Consider the following 18,880-nt stretch of genomic DNA (forward strand, 5'->3'; position numbering starts at 1 on the left):
ACGCCTATACTAACAACATAAATGGTGACTTTATTTCAGGATTCTCAAGTCTCAGTAACTACTTTAAGTGAAAACTCAATCCAGTCAACTCAATCATTGTAGTAGGAAAGCATATTAATGTTTGTTTGAAGACGTATTTACGTGAAGGAACAAAAAAACACCTGACTTACTAAAGGTGAATATAATGTTTTGTTGACGTTTTATTTTTACTGTCCTGTACTATTAATTATTAACAACATGCTATAGATGATGCTGTAGTTTACACGATAGAGTTTAATCAAATTTAATGTGTATATATTAGGCCTATATAGGCCTTAAGTGATATTGAAATTGTAATGTAGGCTAAGCTGTTTTGAGAACTAAAAAAAAAAAATTTTTTTATTAAAAAAGAAATAACTGCTAGTCTGTCATTAGCTACATATATATATTACTCCTATTTCAATACAATAATAAAGGGATGTAATACATTTAATAGCGGTTTCTATAATATGCGCTCTATATATTGTATAAGTTTACCATTATTATTCTTTTTAAAGATTTTATTTTGTTATATCTTTCAGCAAGAGTGAACTCCGAAAAATGTTAGTACAAGTCACAGTGATTCAATATTTCAAAATAGATTTGTTCAACGGCATAATTCATACTAATTAGCTTGGTACCATCGGACAAGAAAAGGCATGGTTATGGACCATTGCTGCTGCAATATCACAAAGAATGCTGGTTTATGCACACCTGTAACACAAATGGTTCTTGAATATTGTTTTATATAATAAACTCTTGTATTATGACAACATTACGAAAAAAAATGCTTATTTAAACCGGACTGTAAAGCAGCCTTGAATTTGAAGTACAGTATGTTTAGCAGTAAGACATTAGGAAAACTATTATAAATGAAAGGGTATGCTAGTAAATGAGACCCTAGGGAAGTAATGTCCCTACCGTATGATGTTTGTTGGTGTTTTAAATTAAAGAAACTATGGTTTGTATATGAAGTCATAGTGTATTTTGTAAGTCTGCAGAAGTTGATTGAAGCCATTGTTACCAAGTGGAACTGGGACCATTGCAAACCAATTGGAATTGGGGCCAGTTAAAGTTGAAGACCAGTTGAATTGTCCAAAAACACACAACACCCACATTTTTTTTTTATAGAATACATCTTGAGGATATTTCCCGTACGATTAAAATCGTAACGGTACTGGGTTTGGTCTACAGGAGCTCGTGTTTCGTACAGGTCATTCCATTCATAGAAAAAGCCTTTAATGGTGAAAGCGTACCTGTCATTAGCCGTAGTAGCCTAGGTCAATACATAACACCGGCTGTATAAAATTTATTATAAGATTGAAAATGTTAATCTTATTAATGCAGTAGTGATACACTATGTACACGGTTTAGTTATTGTTATTTATTCGTTAACGTTATCATATTAATATATAAATTTAATGTATTGTTTAAATATGAATTACTATGTCTATGTTAAATTAATTTTATCTATTAAAATTGTATATTTAAATAATATAGTAAGAAGAGGCACTGATAGCCAAGGTCTAGCCTAGACCAGTCCTAAAACAAATGAATATGTGAGTGTATAAAACAGAGACAGGCCACAGCCTACACTTTTCATAATTCGAAATCGAATCGGACCTTAAGTGATTTCCAAAATCTCTTTATATGAAATAAAGAATAATTAACGTTTAGAAAACAAACTAAAACAAATGTCTTACCTGGAAGTACGTATCAATGTACAATATGATCGGATGAACATAATCATGAGTGCACCGTTGTATGTGTTTCTGTTGTTTGTTCTGAATGATGATGATAAACGTTCTTTTCCGTTTGTTTGAAAAATTTGCGCGTGTAGATAATGCGTGTAATTTTGTTCTGTATTTATATGCATTGTTCTGCATGTACGCATCAACATCTACTTATTGTAGCGTATGAAAAAATAGGCCTACGTTAATTTGTAATACTTAAAAATAAATTCGTTGTTTCAATCACTTATTTAATAATTAATTATCTAAATTACTTGATAAATTATTTATTAATATTAAAATATTTGAATATTTATGTGTACAAAGTAGATAGTATATAATAGTAAGAAATAAGACAGTTTTATGGTAGAATATAGCATAGTAGGTAGGTAAGAAATAGGAAAATATAGGTTAATAGTTTATGGTGTAGCTTTTGAATGGGAGAAAAATGCCTGAGGTCGCAGTCTGCACCTGAGTCCTATGTCGGCACTAAATATGAAGACCAGTTAAATTTTCCAAAAACACACAACACCCACATTTTTTTTAAAATAGAATACACAGATTTTCTATATAAAATCGTTCAATTTATCGTATTGTATCGTATACACTTTCTATACAATTGTATAGAGTTTCTATTCGCATATTTAATGTATTTTTATAGGTTTTTTCTATAAAATGTTTATAGATTTATAAGTGGTTTTTATAAAATTGTTTATAGATTTTTTTTATATAAAATTTTCATAAACTTTCTATAGATTTTTAATAGAATTTTCATAGTTTTTATATATTTTTTATAGATTTGTAAGTCTCTTATTATAGTTTTAATATATTTTTTATAGAGTTTCTATAATTTTTTTATAGTTTTTTTTATATAATTTTTATATAATTTTAATAGATTTTTAATATAGTTTTAATAGATTTTTAATATAGTTTTAATAGCTTTTTAATAGACTTTTTATAGTGGGCTTCTATAGTTATAGCCCTGTTGACACTTGATTTTACTCCTTGTATACAAATGGCGGCCATTTTTCAAAATGGCCGCCAAATTTATCTAAAATGTGCATATAATTGGAACTAAATAAGCTACAGATATGATTTTGGTGTCTAAACTCATAATATTTAGACAGGCAACAAACTAGGCATATGAAAACTACTGTTACTCAAGCCAGAAAGGAACTTAATTAAAAAATAGGTGTTTATTTGTTTTAAAATAATCGCAAAATATACTTAAAATGTACATAAAATAAGAACGAGTATATAAGCTACTAGTACAGTTTTCAATGTAATCCAGATAGATTTTTGTGCAAAAATTTTATTGACTAATTTTATCATTTTTACTGCGCTGAATTAAAAAAAGTTAGGTGCCATTTTTTCCCAACGTCATTTCCCGCCATTTTGAATTTTATGATGGCTGACGCACCACATAAAACATGGTCCATGATAGGTGTCAATTGAAAGGGAATTATACATTGATCATTTATTGTCATTACACCTAAACAACATAATACATATTTACAGCGATATAGACCGATATATAAAGTCACATGACCAAAAGTTGTCGTGTTTGGTATCGTTTTGAAAGCTCTGCCAATGATGAGTTTATGTTTTCCGGTATATACATATCAGAAACTGTGTAGTTTTTCATATATTGTCCTGTAAATCTAATTATGGCATACTATATAAAAAATAAACAGGCCCCAGTTGCCTAATGTCCGTGAGCTCTCGGGGTGGAGGGAGGTTTTCTTACTACCAACTAGCATTTTACTATCGAGCCTTAATCCTGCATAACGCATGTGCTTTATGGGCCAAGTCCCAGTTCAAATGGGTCCTTGAGAGACCACGGGGCCCGAGCCCTTCTTACTACTGTACTACCCATCACTCTACTAAAATGCTATGACAATACGGTAACTTTTTTTTATAATTTTCAGAAAAATCAAAGAGAACAAAATCCCACAAACACACTCTTTGGCTGATTTATAAGAAGGGGTCAGTCCAACTACGACCCATCATTTTACTAAGGAGGTTTCACCAGATATGTACACCTGTGTGCTTTCTGGGGAAATGCTTAGTTCTTCCTAGTCCAAATGAACCCCAGATAGGCCAGGAGCCCCACTCTTACTTCATGGTGGCCAAGGCAAATACAGTATGTTGTGTTTTCATATTTATTGATGATTCTACATACAGTAAATACTTGTAACTATGAACAATGGTACTGCATGTTACGTGCTGTATAATATATTTGATTGGCTGATTGATTTGTTATAACATTAATAGGCATGGTCCTCCCAGTGGTGCAACGAAAAGTCGTGGGTCCCGGGCCGAAACAATGTTAGGAGCACCATGCATATCAGTAAAATATTTTTTCTCACTAAGTGAAACCGGGGTGGGTAATCCCCTAGAGATAAGTATTAAGGATGAAAAGACTTTAATCTTTAGACAATGCCAAAAAATGTTGTGTGAATAATATTTTGCACACACATTTTTAATTTGAATATTCGCGTGCAACATTTTTTTGATCCGGTCACCACTTTAATTGTGGGAATTTAAATGTGCTCGTTTTTCTAATATTTGGCATTGTATTCTAGATTGCTTTATCAACGAAATAAATTATGTGATATCAGTTGCAGATCAAGGTATTCAAAATAGAGGGAATGTGGGTAGGAAGGGACTTTCACACACCAATGCCACCTCAGCCCCAGCATGGTTGGGGCTAAGGTAAGATCATATATGAATACGGCACCTGGAAGTGGCCGGAAATGGCACTCATAGACTTAAAATGCGAGTATAATTTCCATTTTTAAAACAATTGGAAAATTTAAGGGGTCTCCAGGCCGATAGGGCCCCCATTAAACCTTCACGGGATATAATATGGTATATGTCTTGCAATCGATCTCAGAGACACATTATGCTGTTATGTATCAGGGTGGCCGAGCGAGGAACCTGAGGTTGGGGCACCTTCAGGGCCCTAGGTGACAGGGGCCCTGCGGACCGCCGCACAAGAGCGCATAGTTGTACAACGCCAATGTACATCGGGAAACAATTTCCTACAATTCCAATTAGTACACTGCGTTCTTTCACGTGCACACAGGCCATAATGCACACAGGACCAACAGGGTAGGCCCCTAAATGTCTCTTCCGAAAGACGGTGCGCTATCGTAACTTGCATTTCAGCCCTCTAGCTGAAATACAAGGAGAGCAGTGGTGGAAATTCAATACACCACCTCCTTCCTAAAGCCCCTTCCAATTACCATCTTAGAAAATTTAAAGAATTTATCCTCCAAAATGGCTAGAAAGGACTCCCTGTACAGGCGAAGGCTTTGTTCATTTTTAAGTCAGTAATTAAAATAACTATAATAATCTCACTACAGTAATTTTAATTGTAATTACAATAATATTAATAATAATAATAATAATAATAATAACAAAACAATAATAATAATAATAATAATAATAATAATAATAATAATAATAATAATTTTAATATTGGTCGCCTTTTTGCCCTTTAAACCGGTTTCCTTTTGTGCTGTTTTTGTGATGTGGGTTATTTTTGTTGAAAAATGTTTAAATGTTGATTGTTTAAATTTTTCTGCTTGAACCTTTACAACAGCCTATAACCTATTCAGAAACTTAAACTCGGTAGTTGATTGCGTGACGCTTTGACTTCTAAGGAATTAAAATAACTCACACTTTTGAATAGGGAAGCAATGCAGAAATAGATAGAAAATAGAAATACAAACATAAGAAAGCATAAACCGAAAGGTCCACTGATTAATAGCAGATAAGATAGTATAATACATACTCGAAGTATCAAAATGCACGCCATCGTATTAGAGTATGTATTATACTATCTTATCTAAGAAAGCATAGTGTTCAACAATAATTGTACTGAACATTAAAGAGTAACAGATCAAGAAAATGAGTTAGAGCATGTTAAAACAAAAATAGGTACCATTCCAATATTTAATAATAGGCTCTATTATCTATTTTCTTCCTTCATGATTACAGTAACACAATTAAAATTCAGAGACGGACAAGAATTTACTTCCGCCATAATATATTGTACAGTAAGCCTACGATTTATGGATCACTTTTTGTTTAGGTCATCTAATAGGCTTGAAAATATCAATATAAAGACGATTAAGTAACAAAATTCATCGATTGTCTTTAATAAAGTGTCACTTTGATACCAAAAATTACGTTGCTCTGAAACATGATAAGGCCAATCTGAATAAAATGACCATCGTCCTTTAAGGTGCAATTGATGATGTTGCAGGCGTTTATCATTCGAATATCCGAATTATTAGTAGGCCTATAATGTATACATTACTTTAATTGATTTCAACATGCTGTGTATAATATGTAATAATAGGCCTACTATGATGGATAACCATGTATTTTATTCTTTATTTATTGACATGTTTGAAGTCGGAGGCGGATTTTAAGGTGGGTAGTTATGCAGCCGTCCGGGCTCATACATTTTGCAAAAAAATTAAAAGAAATTATTTTGTCAAAAGCCGGGACTAATTTGGACATGAAGGAAGTAAGTGTTTCCCCAGAAAGCACACAGGCATTCAAAACTGGTCAAACCTCCATAGTGGGGCATCCTGGGCATAGTTGAAAGAAACCCTTCAAATAAATCTGCCACATATTGTGTTTGTGGGATTTTGGTCTAGGCCTATTTGGATTTTTTGGAAATTATAGAAAAGGTTACGTATTGTTAAGGCGTTGTAGGAGAGTGTTGAGTATCAGTGTTACGTAAGTATAATAAGTGGGTTCTCCAGAGCCCATTTGGACTCGGACTTCACCCAGAAAGCACATGCGTTACTTAAGGCTTAGTGGTAATTAAATGTGCTAGGTAGTAGTAGGAGCGCCCCCCCCCCAACCCCGAGAGCTCACGAGTTACGCAAATTTGTCCTATTTATTTTAATATGATATGCCATAATTGGACTTTATGAGACAATATATGAAATACTACACAGTTTCTGATATATGTAAACTGCAATACATTATTCATCATTGAAAGAGCTTTCCAACGATACCAAACACGACCACTTTTGATGAGTTTATATACTTATTCTTATTTTATGCACATTTTAAGTATATTTTGCGGTTATTTTAAAACAAATAAACAATTTTTTTTAATTATGTTCCATTCTGGCATGAGTGAAAGTATTTTTTATATGTCTGGTTTGTTGCCTGTATAGAAATTATGAGTTTAGACACCAATATCATATCTGTAGCTTATTTAGTTCCAATTATATGCACATTTTAGATAAATTTGGCGGCCATTTTTCAAAATGGCCGCCATTTGTATACAAGGTGAAAGATCAAGTCTCAACAGGGCTTAGGGTGACCAGGACAGATTAATTAGGATATCTGGCTATGTTGACTGCTTCTAACATTCCACTCCCCTAACTTGATTTTTAGGCCGCTTTTTAAATTTTTTTCCTAGTCTATTATGTACATGGAAATGAACATAAACAACTGGTTAAAGCTCCTACCCGAGGAGCCAATGTGCTGGACGTCATAAACAAAAACCTACAAACCTCCTATCTACCACCAGTAATCACTGCTCCCATTCACTGCAGCGACCATAATGTAATAACAATTGCTCCCAAGACCTAATAGCAATAAGCCCTGTCTCAAAACCATTAGGCCCCTTCCAGAATCTAAGATTTGTCATTTTAGTGCTTAGTTACAGAAGCAGTCGTGGGAAGCAGTTGTTAAGGAATCGGATGTATACATTAATTATTATGATATTTTTTATGAAATCATGAACTCATGAACGCCATTGATAAATATTTTCCTGAACGAATAATTAAGTGTCACAAAACTGACAAACATTGGATGAATAACAGATTAATCAAAACAGTCATTAAAACTAGAAAAGATGTTCCTTTAAGAATTAAAATAAGAAACATTATTATATGAAATAAATAAAGGTAAAGCCAATAATAATGCCAACAAATTTAGACCCATACGACTTACTGACTCTAAAAAGTGGCACAGCGAAATTAGTAGAGTTGCAATATCTCACAAATAGATTATTATTAATATCCCAGGCATTAATCCTGACGAGACCACCGCTGTGGCTGATGCTGTAAACAATCACTTAGCTAGTTTTTCACAAACGCAGGAACCCATCAGAACTGAACCAGAGAACATTTAACTTGTAATTTAACTGTTCCCTGACTGAACGGTTACCTGCCTATCTGCCTAGCCCTCAACTACCCCTAATTTCCAGGCGTACGAGATCTATAAAGATCTCAGTAAAATTATCGTTAAGAAAGCAGGAACCCAACGGATCGTCTTTTTAACCGTTCAGATTGCCACTGACAATCAGCAGACGACGTTGCGTCGTCTATTGCTCGCCGGAAGCAAATGTGGAGTGTCCGGCTTATGTTGCTTAAAGAATGTGCATTTGAACTCAGTGTCCCAGTGACTAATATCATTAATGCATCAATTCATCGGGGTAAAGTTCCCTATTCTGCAAAATGTCATTTGTATCTATCTATGGGACGTAAGCAATTTAAATGACCATCAAATTTTCACCCTAACCTCGATCGTCCCCTACACATACTATCTTCCTTGTAACTTGGGTTAAACATTCCCGAAAGTTATATTCGGATCAGTTGACCCGTTTTTGAAATATTAGGTCTGGAACGTTTTCATTTAAATGGTCCTCATATTTACACCTTGCGTCGGATTATTACAAAAATTCATTCATTTCTTTACTGAACTATTACAAACTATTATAGAAAGTTTCATTTACACCCATTGAAAACTTTTTATAGATATTTACGTCTGGGATCTCAAAAATTTAAAAGACCCTCCAAATTACACCCTTGACTGATTCGTCGCTAACACATAATACTATCTTCCTTGTAACTTGGTTAAACTTTTTCCGAATGTTTCATCTACCAGTTTTCGAAATAATGTGGTCTGGGACATTTTCCTTTTAATGGTCCTCAGATCTACACCCTACTCCGGATCGTCACAAAAATTTAATCATTATTTTTTTCAAAACAGTTACAAAGTATTATAGAATGTTTCATTTAGACCCAATTTTTCTTTTTTTTTCAAAGAGATATTAGGTTCTGGGTCCTCAAAAATTGAAAAGACCCTAAAATGTTTACAACCTTCACTTGATCGTCACTAACACATAAATATTTCGTCCTTGTAACTTTATTAAAGTTTCCCGAAAGTTTCATTCAGATCAACTGATGGTTTTTTTAAATATCCGGTGTACACTGTTTGACCTTAAATCACTTTAATTGGTCCTCATACGCACACCCTACCATAGATTAATACTAAATATTAGGAGGCACATCTTTGATATATGGCCTATGCTTTGGCAACGCACGGAAAAATTCTAAGCATGGGAAGTGACCAAAGTGACAGCCAGAAAAAAAACAAAAGCAGTGCAAAAAGGCAGGAAAAATATATGCAAGAAAAAAGCTAAAAAGAATCAGAACAAAACCAAAGGCTTTTCACAGTACTGCTGGGGAGCCAATAATAACAATAACAATAACAATAATATATTACTTTTACTTATTAAGCCCATGAAACAAGAAATTATTCACAGCTAATTCATTACGTTTAAACATTTATTCGAACGCGAGTCGGCAAAACAACGTTTTGACACTAACATTTTTAAATTTCAGAGCATGTCAATGTTATGTAGTAATATAAAAAACAAAAAGAATACAAATTCCCACCCCACCCCCTCCAACCCCTCCGTTTAAAAAATTCTGGATCCGCCCTTATTTAATGAGACTAATTAAAAATGATTCCTGTTCATATAACAAATTATCGTTTGGATATCCTCATGATGCTTGAAATTGTGATCGGGGACGCAACCTTGTGAATGACAGATTCGGGCATATTTCAAAATGTAGAATTTCACTTTAAAACATAAATTGATTACACTAAGTACGCTTTGTTTCTCATTGTTTTATTCAAATATTTTGAATAATTTTGAAATAATTTGAAAAATTTTGAAAACCGAAGCATCGCTTCGGTTTTGGAAGTTGATTTCGACATTAAAAACATACATAAAGTCATATTACGGTAGCTTGATGTCTTTCAAAAAAAATAACTAATATGAATTCGTCAAATATAGGCTGCTTCCAGGGGCTTCCTCCTTGCACCCCCAACGGGAACCCCAGCCCAGTGAGGGTTGGCTTCGGTCACCTTGTTGGGCAGATCTTGGCGCATCACTGATCACAAGGGTATCCCTGCTGTATTCACTTTATCCCCTTTAATTCATGAACCATACTATCCATAATGTACGCAGTTTCCGAATACAGTCATATTACTGATCCAAAATAATTACAACCCAAATGCCGAAACCTAGTTTGTGCCGTATTTGCCCTGACCGTTGTATAAAAATAATAATAACAGTTTTCGAATTGGAACATGTAATAATTGTATCAAGCATAGCTCATCAACAAACAGTTCCTTTATTTCAGTAACACCAAAATTTAGGTAACTGTATTTAGTAAGAATTTTTCGACTATCTGTAAATATAAATATATAACCGTAGCACCTATTAATTTGCCTTGAGTGAAAAATATGGTTTGCTTAAATTGCAGGTCTAACAGCTAACAACTGATTTGGAATTATAAAATAAATCCCGACAGGATAATGATTTATTGGTCATTCTTTTCTTGATTTTCACAATACTTTATCTGTACTTGAGAACTCTGCACTGCATAAACCTTTTACCACCAACCAGAGGAGTGCCGGTGATGTATCTCCGCCCCCCCCCCCCCCCCCCCCCCACTCAAAAAATGCCTTGTCCTTTCCTCCACCCAGTCTTTAGCTTGAAAATGTCAAAAAGTCACCCTCAATAGTAGAAAATCACCTCATATCACCTTATTTTGCGACCTAGCTCCTATTACTTTATCATTAAATCCCCACTTTCACCTCTTTTGGGCAGTGGAGCTTTGAAAAAGGCAACCTATTTTCTTTTAATGATTTTCTTGTTTATCGAAAAACATATCTGTAGTTGTGTTGTATAACCTGTGGCAGACCTGCAAGCTACTATATGATTTTGTTTTAATACAAAATAAAAGGAAAATACAAACCTCTTCACGCATTTCTTTAAAAGTGATTCGTAAAATAACCATCCAAAAGTTGTATATAACTGCAAATGTCACCAGGCGCTTTAATAAAAAAAAAAACATGAACGTCAGTTGCTATTAATGTTATTTCTTAGTAAGTAAAAACAAGAAATGACAGATAAGTGATGAGTAATGAGAGATGATAAATAATTGATAAAAATAACGATAATTAATAATAATAATAATTTAAAAAATTGTAAAAATAATAAAATAATAATAATAATAATAATAATAAAAATAATAATAAAGCTAAGGCTGCCGGGCTGGATGATTTGCTCCTTGTGAATTGTTATTTTTTGCGGAGTGTTGTTTTGTCCTTAATTTAACGGGGGGGGGGGTTTTCCTTAAAGGGGGGTGCGGGGATAAAACGATTAATATTTAATTTAAAATAGAGTGATGGGCGACCACAATGACAGTGACGTCACACGATTTTGGAGCACGGTATTCGAAAACGAGGCTCGTGAACTGGGTCCTAAAAAAACTGGTGCTACAGGATTTTGAGCTAGTGTTAAAAGATAAGGAATTTCCTAAAATGGACCGAATTTCAAAAGCTTTCATTCGGTAACCCCATAAAAAATTGCAAACTTTGGATATTTCAACGTAAATTTGGCCGTTCTTTTCATTTGTATGGGTTTTCACTTATGTAAATGTCTGAATTATGTGTAAAATAACAGTTTGCCCCAGTTTTTATTTCGAAAATTTGCGCTAGACCCAACCGTAACGAGCTGGTAACGACCCAGCCAACTGATAAGAATGGTCGTCGCGGGCGGAAAATTGAAAAATTATGATTGGCGAAAAAATCCAATGATAATATAATAAGTTGATTGCATTTTTGAAGAATGAATCTTTTAAAAAGATATGTTTGCTGGTTTGGATAAGGAAGTCTTGGAAGTGGTGATCTTAGAAGTTGCGTTAAATAGGTTTGTTACCAACTTGTCTTACCTGTGTAGGCATAGCCTAGCGCTTAGTGCAGTACTGTATGTAGAGAATACGGAATACTACTCTACTACCTGGCGCGATCTAGGCCTAGGCCCCTCGTTTTGGCCTAGTCATCATACAAACTATAATAATTATATTTCAAACATTAGACAAACATACAACAATATTTTAAATAAAGTACATTAATTTACATGTTAATTATTAAATTCATGGAACTATCTAGGCCCTACTACTACTACTACTACTACAACTACAGTATTACTAAAATTCGTCGTCGTGGAATGTGGATGATAGGCCTACCTCGAAAACTAGCTCAAATTTGCGCGGAAAATGGCTAGGAAAAATCACAGAACTTAACTTCTACATGATACATTGGCAATGGTTATATATTCAGATTAGTTCAAAGACTAATTTTCGGCAAATTCTGCTCGGAAATACAACCACCTCCTTAGGCGTGGCCCTGCTAGATCAAAAACTAGTTAGGGGTCAAATTTCCAGCTCTTTGACTCTACTGCCTGGCGCGACATAGGCCTAGGCCCCTAGTTTAGGCCTAGTCATACAAACTATAATAATAATATTTTAAACATTAGACAAACAAACAACAATATTTTAAATAAAGTACATTAATTTACATGTTAATTATTAAACCCATGGAACTATCTAGGCCCCACTACTACTACAGTATTACATTACTAAAATGCCAGTTTATTCGTCGTGGAATGTGGATGATAGGCCTACTCGAAAACTACCTCAAATTTGCGCGGTAAATGGCTGGGAAATATTCACAGAACTTAACTTCTGTATGATACATTGACAATGGTTATATATTCAGATTAGTTCAAAGACTAATTTTCGGAAATTCTGCTCGGAAATACAACCACCTCATTAGGCGTGGTAAAGGGTCAAATATCCAGCCATTTTGATGGTCAAAATACAGGGAATTATTATTACTGTACATTAGAAAAGATTGAGAAACATGATAGTCTAATATACATATATTGTAATTGTCTTCATCATTTTTAAACTAATTTTTATTTTTATATTACAAAAAAGTATTATGTTAATGAAATAATTAATTCAAAATAATTGTTTAGGTCGTGGTTATGTTACACTACTTTGCAATGCATTTAAATATGGGCTTTTCACAGTGATGGTTAATTAAAATATATGAATTTTCAACAAAATTTATCATTGATGATTAGTGCCAGAAACTAATTCCTTATAAAGATATTATAATATTAATACTAATTATTTTTGAATGGTGTAAGAAGTTATCATGATAATGCCACTAAGGCATATACTGCCCTACTATCTTGAAGTAGTACAATATGGTGAATAAACATGAAGGCTCTCGTTACTTCACATGGAAACTACAATCTGTGTTAGTCTGAGTTATTGAACTCCATTGCACACGTACACATGAAATGGTGACAGCGGTGTGTTTATAAAGGTAATTGTCATACTTGAATATACGTTGAAAACGTCACGTACATAATTACATAAAAAACAAGAAGCATGGTAAACTAGGACAGCCAGCAACCTTCGATTTTGCCCGACCGTCAGCATGGACCGAGTGGCGCCAGAGATTCGAACGCTACAGGATAGCAACCAAATTGCATGAAGAAGAAGGTGATATACAAGTGAGTACGTTGATATACCTCAACGGAAATGGAAACCGAAACAATATTTAAATCATTTGTTTTTGAAGAAGATGATGATCAATCGGATAACACTAAAGTAAGTGAGAAATTTGATGAACACTTTATTCCCAAAATCAATGTAATTCATGAGCGAGCCACGTTCTTTCAGAGGCAACAAAATGAAGGGGAATCTGAAGAGGAATACGTACGAGAGTTGTACGATATGGCTAAAAAATGTAATTTCCAAACACAGGAGGTTAAGACAGAAAATATTAGAGATAGGATCGTCGTAGGATTAAGATATAAAAACGTGTCCAAAGACTTACAAATGATGACCAAACTCACACTTGAGGGCGCTATTTAGTTTGCTAGAAATGCTGAACTAGTTGACAAACAAGTTAGAAACCAACAGCAAGGGCTAAGTACAGACAGTAAATCGAACGTAGCCATTGCAAGCATGTCCAGGGGACGTGGTAGAGAATTTTACAAATATAAGCCCAGACCAAATCAACCTAGAGTGGGTAGAGAAAGCCGTAATAATAGTAGTGTTAGTGGAAGAAATAGTAAGCAATGCAGTCGTTGTGGTTATGCACACCAGCGTGAAACTTGTCCAGCAAAAGGTGTTACATGTCGGCGATGCAACAAAAGGGGCCATTTTGCAAAGATGTGCCGCACCAAAGGAGTTGGTGAAGTGTTACTAAGTGATGAGTTTGAGGAGTTGTTTTTAGGCACTGTGACATGCAGTGATAAAGATGAGAAGCCTTGGATGGTGGATCTGAAATTCGAGAATGTTACGATTAAATTCAAGATCGATTCATTCAGGAGCTGATGCAACAATAATATCCGAAAATACTTACAATAGTCTAAATCTCAAGCTAAAGCTAATAGCAACACACACAACTTTCAAGAACTTGACAACGAAATTAGATACGCGAGGGAAATTCACAGCTGAAACAGCGCATAACAATGAACGATATAAGTTTGATGTTCATGTTATTAGCGGAACTACTAGTAACTTGCTCAGTCGTAGCGTATCAATGAAGATGGGACTAATCAGTACCAACATACAGGAAATCAACCATCAAACCATTGGCCTATGGAAAAAATACCCTGTCAAGATTCGACTTAAGGATGGAGCCATTCCATACTATATTAACACACCCCGTAGAGTACCACTGCCGCCCCTACCAAAAGTAGAGAAAGAGTTAAGGAGAATGGAGGAAGCAGGCGTCATAGAAAAAGTGACCGAACCAACAGAATGGTGTGCACCAATGGCAGTAACCCTTAAGAAGTCATGTGATGCCCGGCTTTGCGTTGATCTACGTCAACTAAACAAATCAGTCAAACGGGAAAGATATATCCTCCCAACTTTAGCAAGCTAGCAGGTGCAACTGTATTTTCAGCATTAGATGCAACAAGTGGATATTTCCAAGTTTTTTTTGTTCGAGGAGAGTTCAAAATTAACAACTTTCATCACACCGATGGGATGTCCAAGATGACATCATAGTATCAGGCCGTACTATGGAAGAGCACGATTCTAGATTGAACCAGGTCTGTGAAATGGTGGAGAAAGCCGGACTCAAATTGAACAAAAGCAAATGCCAGATTAGACAATCAGAGCTGTTGTATATGGGAGAGAGGTTCAGCGCAGAAGGAACAAGCGTCGACCCAAACAAGATAAAGGCCATATGCAGTCTAGAGCCACCCACAAATGTTAGCGAATTAAGAAGCATACTTGGGATGGTCAACTACGTAGGTCGTTACATTCCAAAACTATCAGAAGTCACTCGACCAATAAATGAGTTACTGAAAGATTCAACTGCATGGATATGGGGACCAACACAACCAGATGCCTTTGAGCAAATCAAAGAAATAATAACAAAAGCACCACCTACATTAACATTCTATGATCCAAACCAGCCGATTACTTTGTCAGCAGATGCAAGCAGTTACGGACTTGGAGCTGTTCTGCTGCAGGGAGAGAAAGATAATCTAAAAGTTGTAGCGTATGCATCACGCACATTGAATGCCGATACGCTCAAATAGAAAAAGAACTCTTAGCAGGAGTATGGGCAACTGAACGGTTTCATAGATATCTTTGTGGACTAGAAAAGTTTGATCTTCTCACAAATCAAAAACCACTAGTTCCACTTATCAACAACATTGACCTTGACAAAATTCCGATAAGGTGTCAACGATTAATCATGAGTTTAATGAGATACAATCCAGTAGCCAAACATGTACCAGGTAACAATATGGTCATCGCAGACACACTGTCCAGAAGCCCAATGAGTGTTAGCAAATCTACCACAAATGAAGCTGTAGCACTCTATGTTGAATCGATAACAACCACCTGGCCTGCATCAGTATCAAAGCTAGAGCAGATAAGACAAGCAACCAAACATGAATGCCAAGCACTTCTGAAATACGTATTAGATGGATGGCCAAGACATGTGCAGGACATTTCACAAAACCTAAGAATTTTATACCATCTAAGGGGTCATTTCTCTGCTGATGATGGACTGATCATATTCAATGATAGGATATACATCCCATCTGAGCTAAGAGAAGAAATCATGCAGCGTATCCACGATGGACACCAAGGTGTTACAGAATGCCGGAAGCGTGCCAAAGAAAGTGTGTGGTGGTTAGTATATTTATAGTAGTTAATATTTTATGTTTCTATGATGAATGCCTGATGATTACCTGATAATATGGAATTACCTGCAACACAATAACACGATAAATATATTTAATAATAGAAGTCAGAAACTTTATATAATAATCATCAAATTGACTTCACTGCAAATATAAACAACATTATTTTAAGATCTTTTTAAACAAGAATTAGCCAACAAAATGTTCCTCATTGCAATATAATTAATATATAAAATAATATAAACCCACATGATAATATTACAGTATGTTCGTAAAAACTCAAAGAAGGGGAGATGTCATGAAAATGCCACTAAGGCATATACTGCCCTCTATCTTGAAGTAGTACAATATGGTGAATAAACATGGAGGCTCTCGTTACTTCACATGGAAACTACAATCTGTGTTAGTCTGAGTTATTGAACTCAATTGCACATGACAGAGGTTACTCTTTTTTCACAATTTTTTAACTAGTGCGTTCAAACTTTTTATTTTACTTCTCTTCTTACAGGAAATGTCGACATGTTGGGTATCGATGGCTTCATTTGGTAGGTGTTTAACAGGCTAAAGAAATCTGACAGAAGGGTCATCCCATCTTGCACTGTCTGGGCGATTAAGGGCAAGTTCCTAGAAGCTGTGAAGACTACCCTGGGTTTTTTATGCTATAGATGATGATGATGAAATAAACTTTGTGTTGGAAGAATTATTTATAAATTGTTATGGAAGATACCTGATAAGTCCATCCTCATTAATGCAACAGATCTTATCTAAATGATTCATTCTTTAAAATTCATGTGACATCTGTTATCTGTTTTTTTGACAATCTTATCACTCATGGTAAGAAAAGACATTTTGTCAGCATAGGCCTAGAGCTTTTGTATATCTGCACCAGTCAATTGTGTGCAACCTTCCAGTCCTAGTCTGTAATTGAAATTGTTGCTATTGATGTGGATAGGCCAGAAAAATTGATTTTAAGAACATGTTGTTAAGTACAATGTTTTTTGTGTCTTCTCCACTCTCGTCTCATAAAAATTTGAAGCTACTACAGTATGAATTAGAATTTTGTGTACAGTAAATAAATTTAGCTTGTTCTTCCCCATTCTTTACATTGGTATAAACTAACTATAGATTCACATATTTAATATTTTGATAATAAATAGAGTGTGGTAAATGCAGTGATATATATCGTAATACCTGACTGCTTCAATGTTGCTTTATTCTGTGTACAGTAAAACAATTTCATATCAACTGTGAAAAAATAAACTTGTAATAAATTATTTGCCATGTACAAGGATGATAGATTGTGTTTCAAAATATTTATTTAGTAACACCAGTAGTTTTGAATTTACTGTATGTACAACAATAATCAATAACCAAGTGAAGCACTAGAAATATGGATGTTGAATATCATCATGAAAGAAGAAATCTTGGCTATGGTAAATAATACAAGACAATCATACATGATAAATGTGTAAGTACAGATAAACTTGCCTAAGATGACTAATAATATATTCTAATAATTTCTAAGTCGATCTAATTTTACATGCTGAATTGTTGTTGCTGTAAGTGCAAGTCAAATTTTGTTAAGGTCAAACAATTTCCTAATGGCATTTTCAATACAACATATGCAAGTTCAACTATATATTTTTAAAATACTAAACAAAAAATGGTGTACAACAAATTGCAATACCAAATTGATCAGATAGCATGCAGACATAGGCTTAATCAAGGCAATAAAAAATAAGCAGATTCATAGAATAACTTTACACAAGACTGTACAAAGGCCATACATTATAATATTGTTCATGTATATATTGAGCCACATTTTCATACTGTATTATGAACTTCTCACATTACATATTTCAAAATCAATCCTTACAATTTCTTTTATAATTCTGTTTCACATATTTGCTTCAAAAGAATTACTAATGAATGGGATTATAATTTTAAAAGAAGAAAGTACAGCACTTTTAATACCATATTAAAGATTTTTTGCAAGTAAAACAGGTACAGTAAATATACTGGTACAATATTTATTTATTTATTTATTATAAATTTGGCATGCAATATAAGCCAGGATGCGGAAAAACAAAAACTACGTGTGTGGTTTTTCAGTATATTTTCAGATAAAAAATCACTAGATAAATAATTTTAACTTAATTCTGTTGAAATATTTCGACCTCAATCACTTCTGCAGCAGAGCTCTGAGCATCGCTACCTTCTGCTAACCATGGTTTGGACATGTCCATTTCATCATGTCCACACAGATGGAAATGTTTGCATCAAATCTATTCGAGCCTGTCATTCGATCCTATTGAGGAATGAATATACAGTAGTTACAATAATGCAAAACCAGGTATGTTAAAAATCAAAAATGTTATCAAACATTGGCATTTGCTGCTTTATCAATCACATACCACACTGAGATGCTGTATGTACTAATCTGAAAAGACATTTATCAATTGACAGTATTTTTAGTTGAACAAAACTTTTTTAATTACTTGATTGAAGCCCTCCTGTCTGCTAGTTTGTAATGTATTATTTTTGTGTCTAAAACTGAAACACCAATGCTGATATTTTTTTTACCATGCCAATATATTTGTTTCGTGTACTCTGGCTGAACAGTGATGAGATATTCACTTCATTTTTTATTGCTCACCTTAAATTGTGTATAGCTTTCATTACAAATTTCAGCAGACAACCAGAATGTTTCTTGCCAAGGTCTTGCTGGGTGCTTGTATGCTTTGTACCACCTTCTTTCGTAGATGCCAAT

General features: G+C 34.3%; 1 protein-coding gene across 1 annotated transcript in view; it reads right to left on the reverse strand.

Moving 5' to 3' along the window:
• LOC117124645 (cyclic nucleotide-gated channel rod photoreceptor subunit alpha-like) overlaps window positions 1-18,880 on the reverse strand; it is a 123,918-nt gene that overhangs the window by 68,098 nt on the left and 36,940 nt on the right. Inside the window, exons 5-6 of the mRNA XM_033270949.1 lie at window positions 16,159-16,176; window positions 10,838-10,915 (exon numbers count right to left, since the gene is read on the reverse strand). Coding sequence (XP_033126840.1) covers window positions 10,838-10,915; window positions 16,159-16,176 — 96 coding nt within the window. The remainder of the gene's footprint in view (window positions 1-10,837; window positions 10,916-16,158; window positions 16,177-18,880) is intronic.

Source organism: Anneissia japonica, unplaced genomic scaffold (assembly GCF_011630105.1).
Source record: "Anneissia japonica isolate Jap-2015-1 unplaced genomic scaffold, ASM1163010v1 scaffold2055_len368625_cov186, whole genome shotgun sequence".
Taxonomy (NCBI): Eukaryota; Metazoa; Echinodermata; class Crinoidea; order Comatulida; family Comatulidae; genus Anneissia; species Anneissia japonica.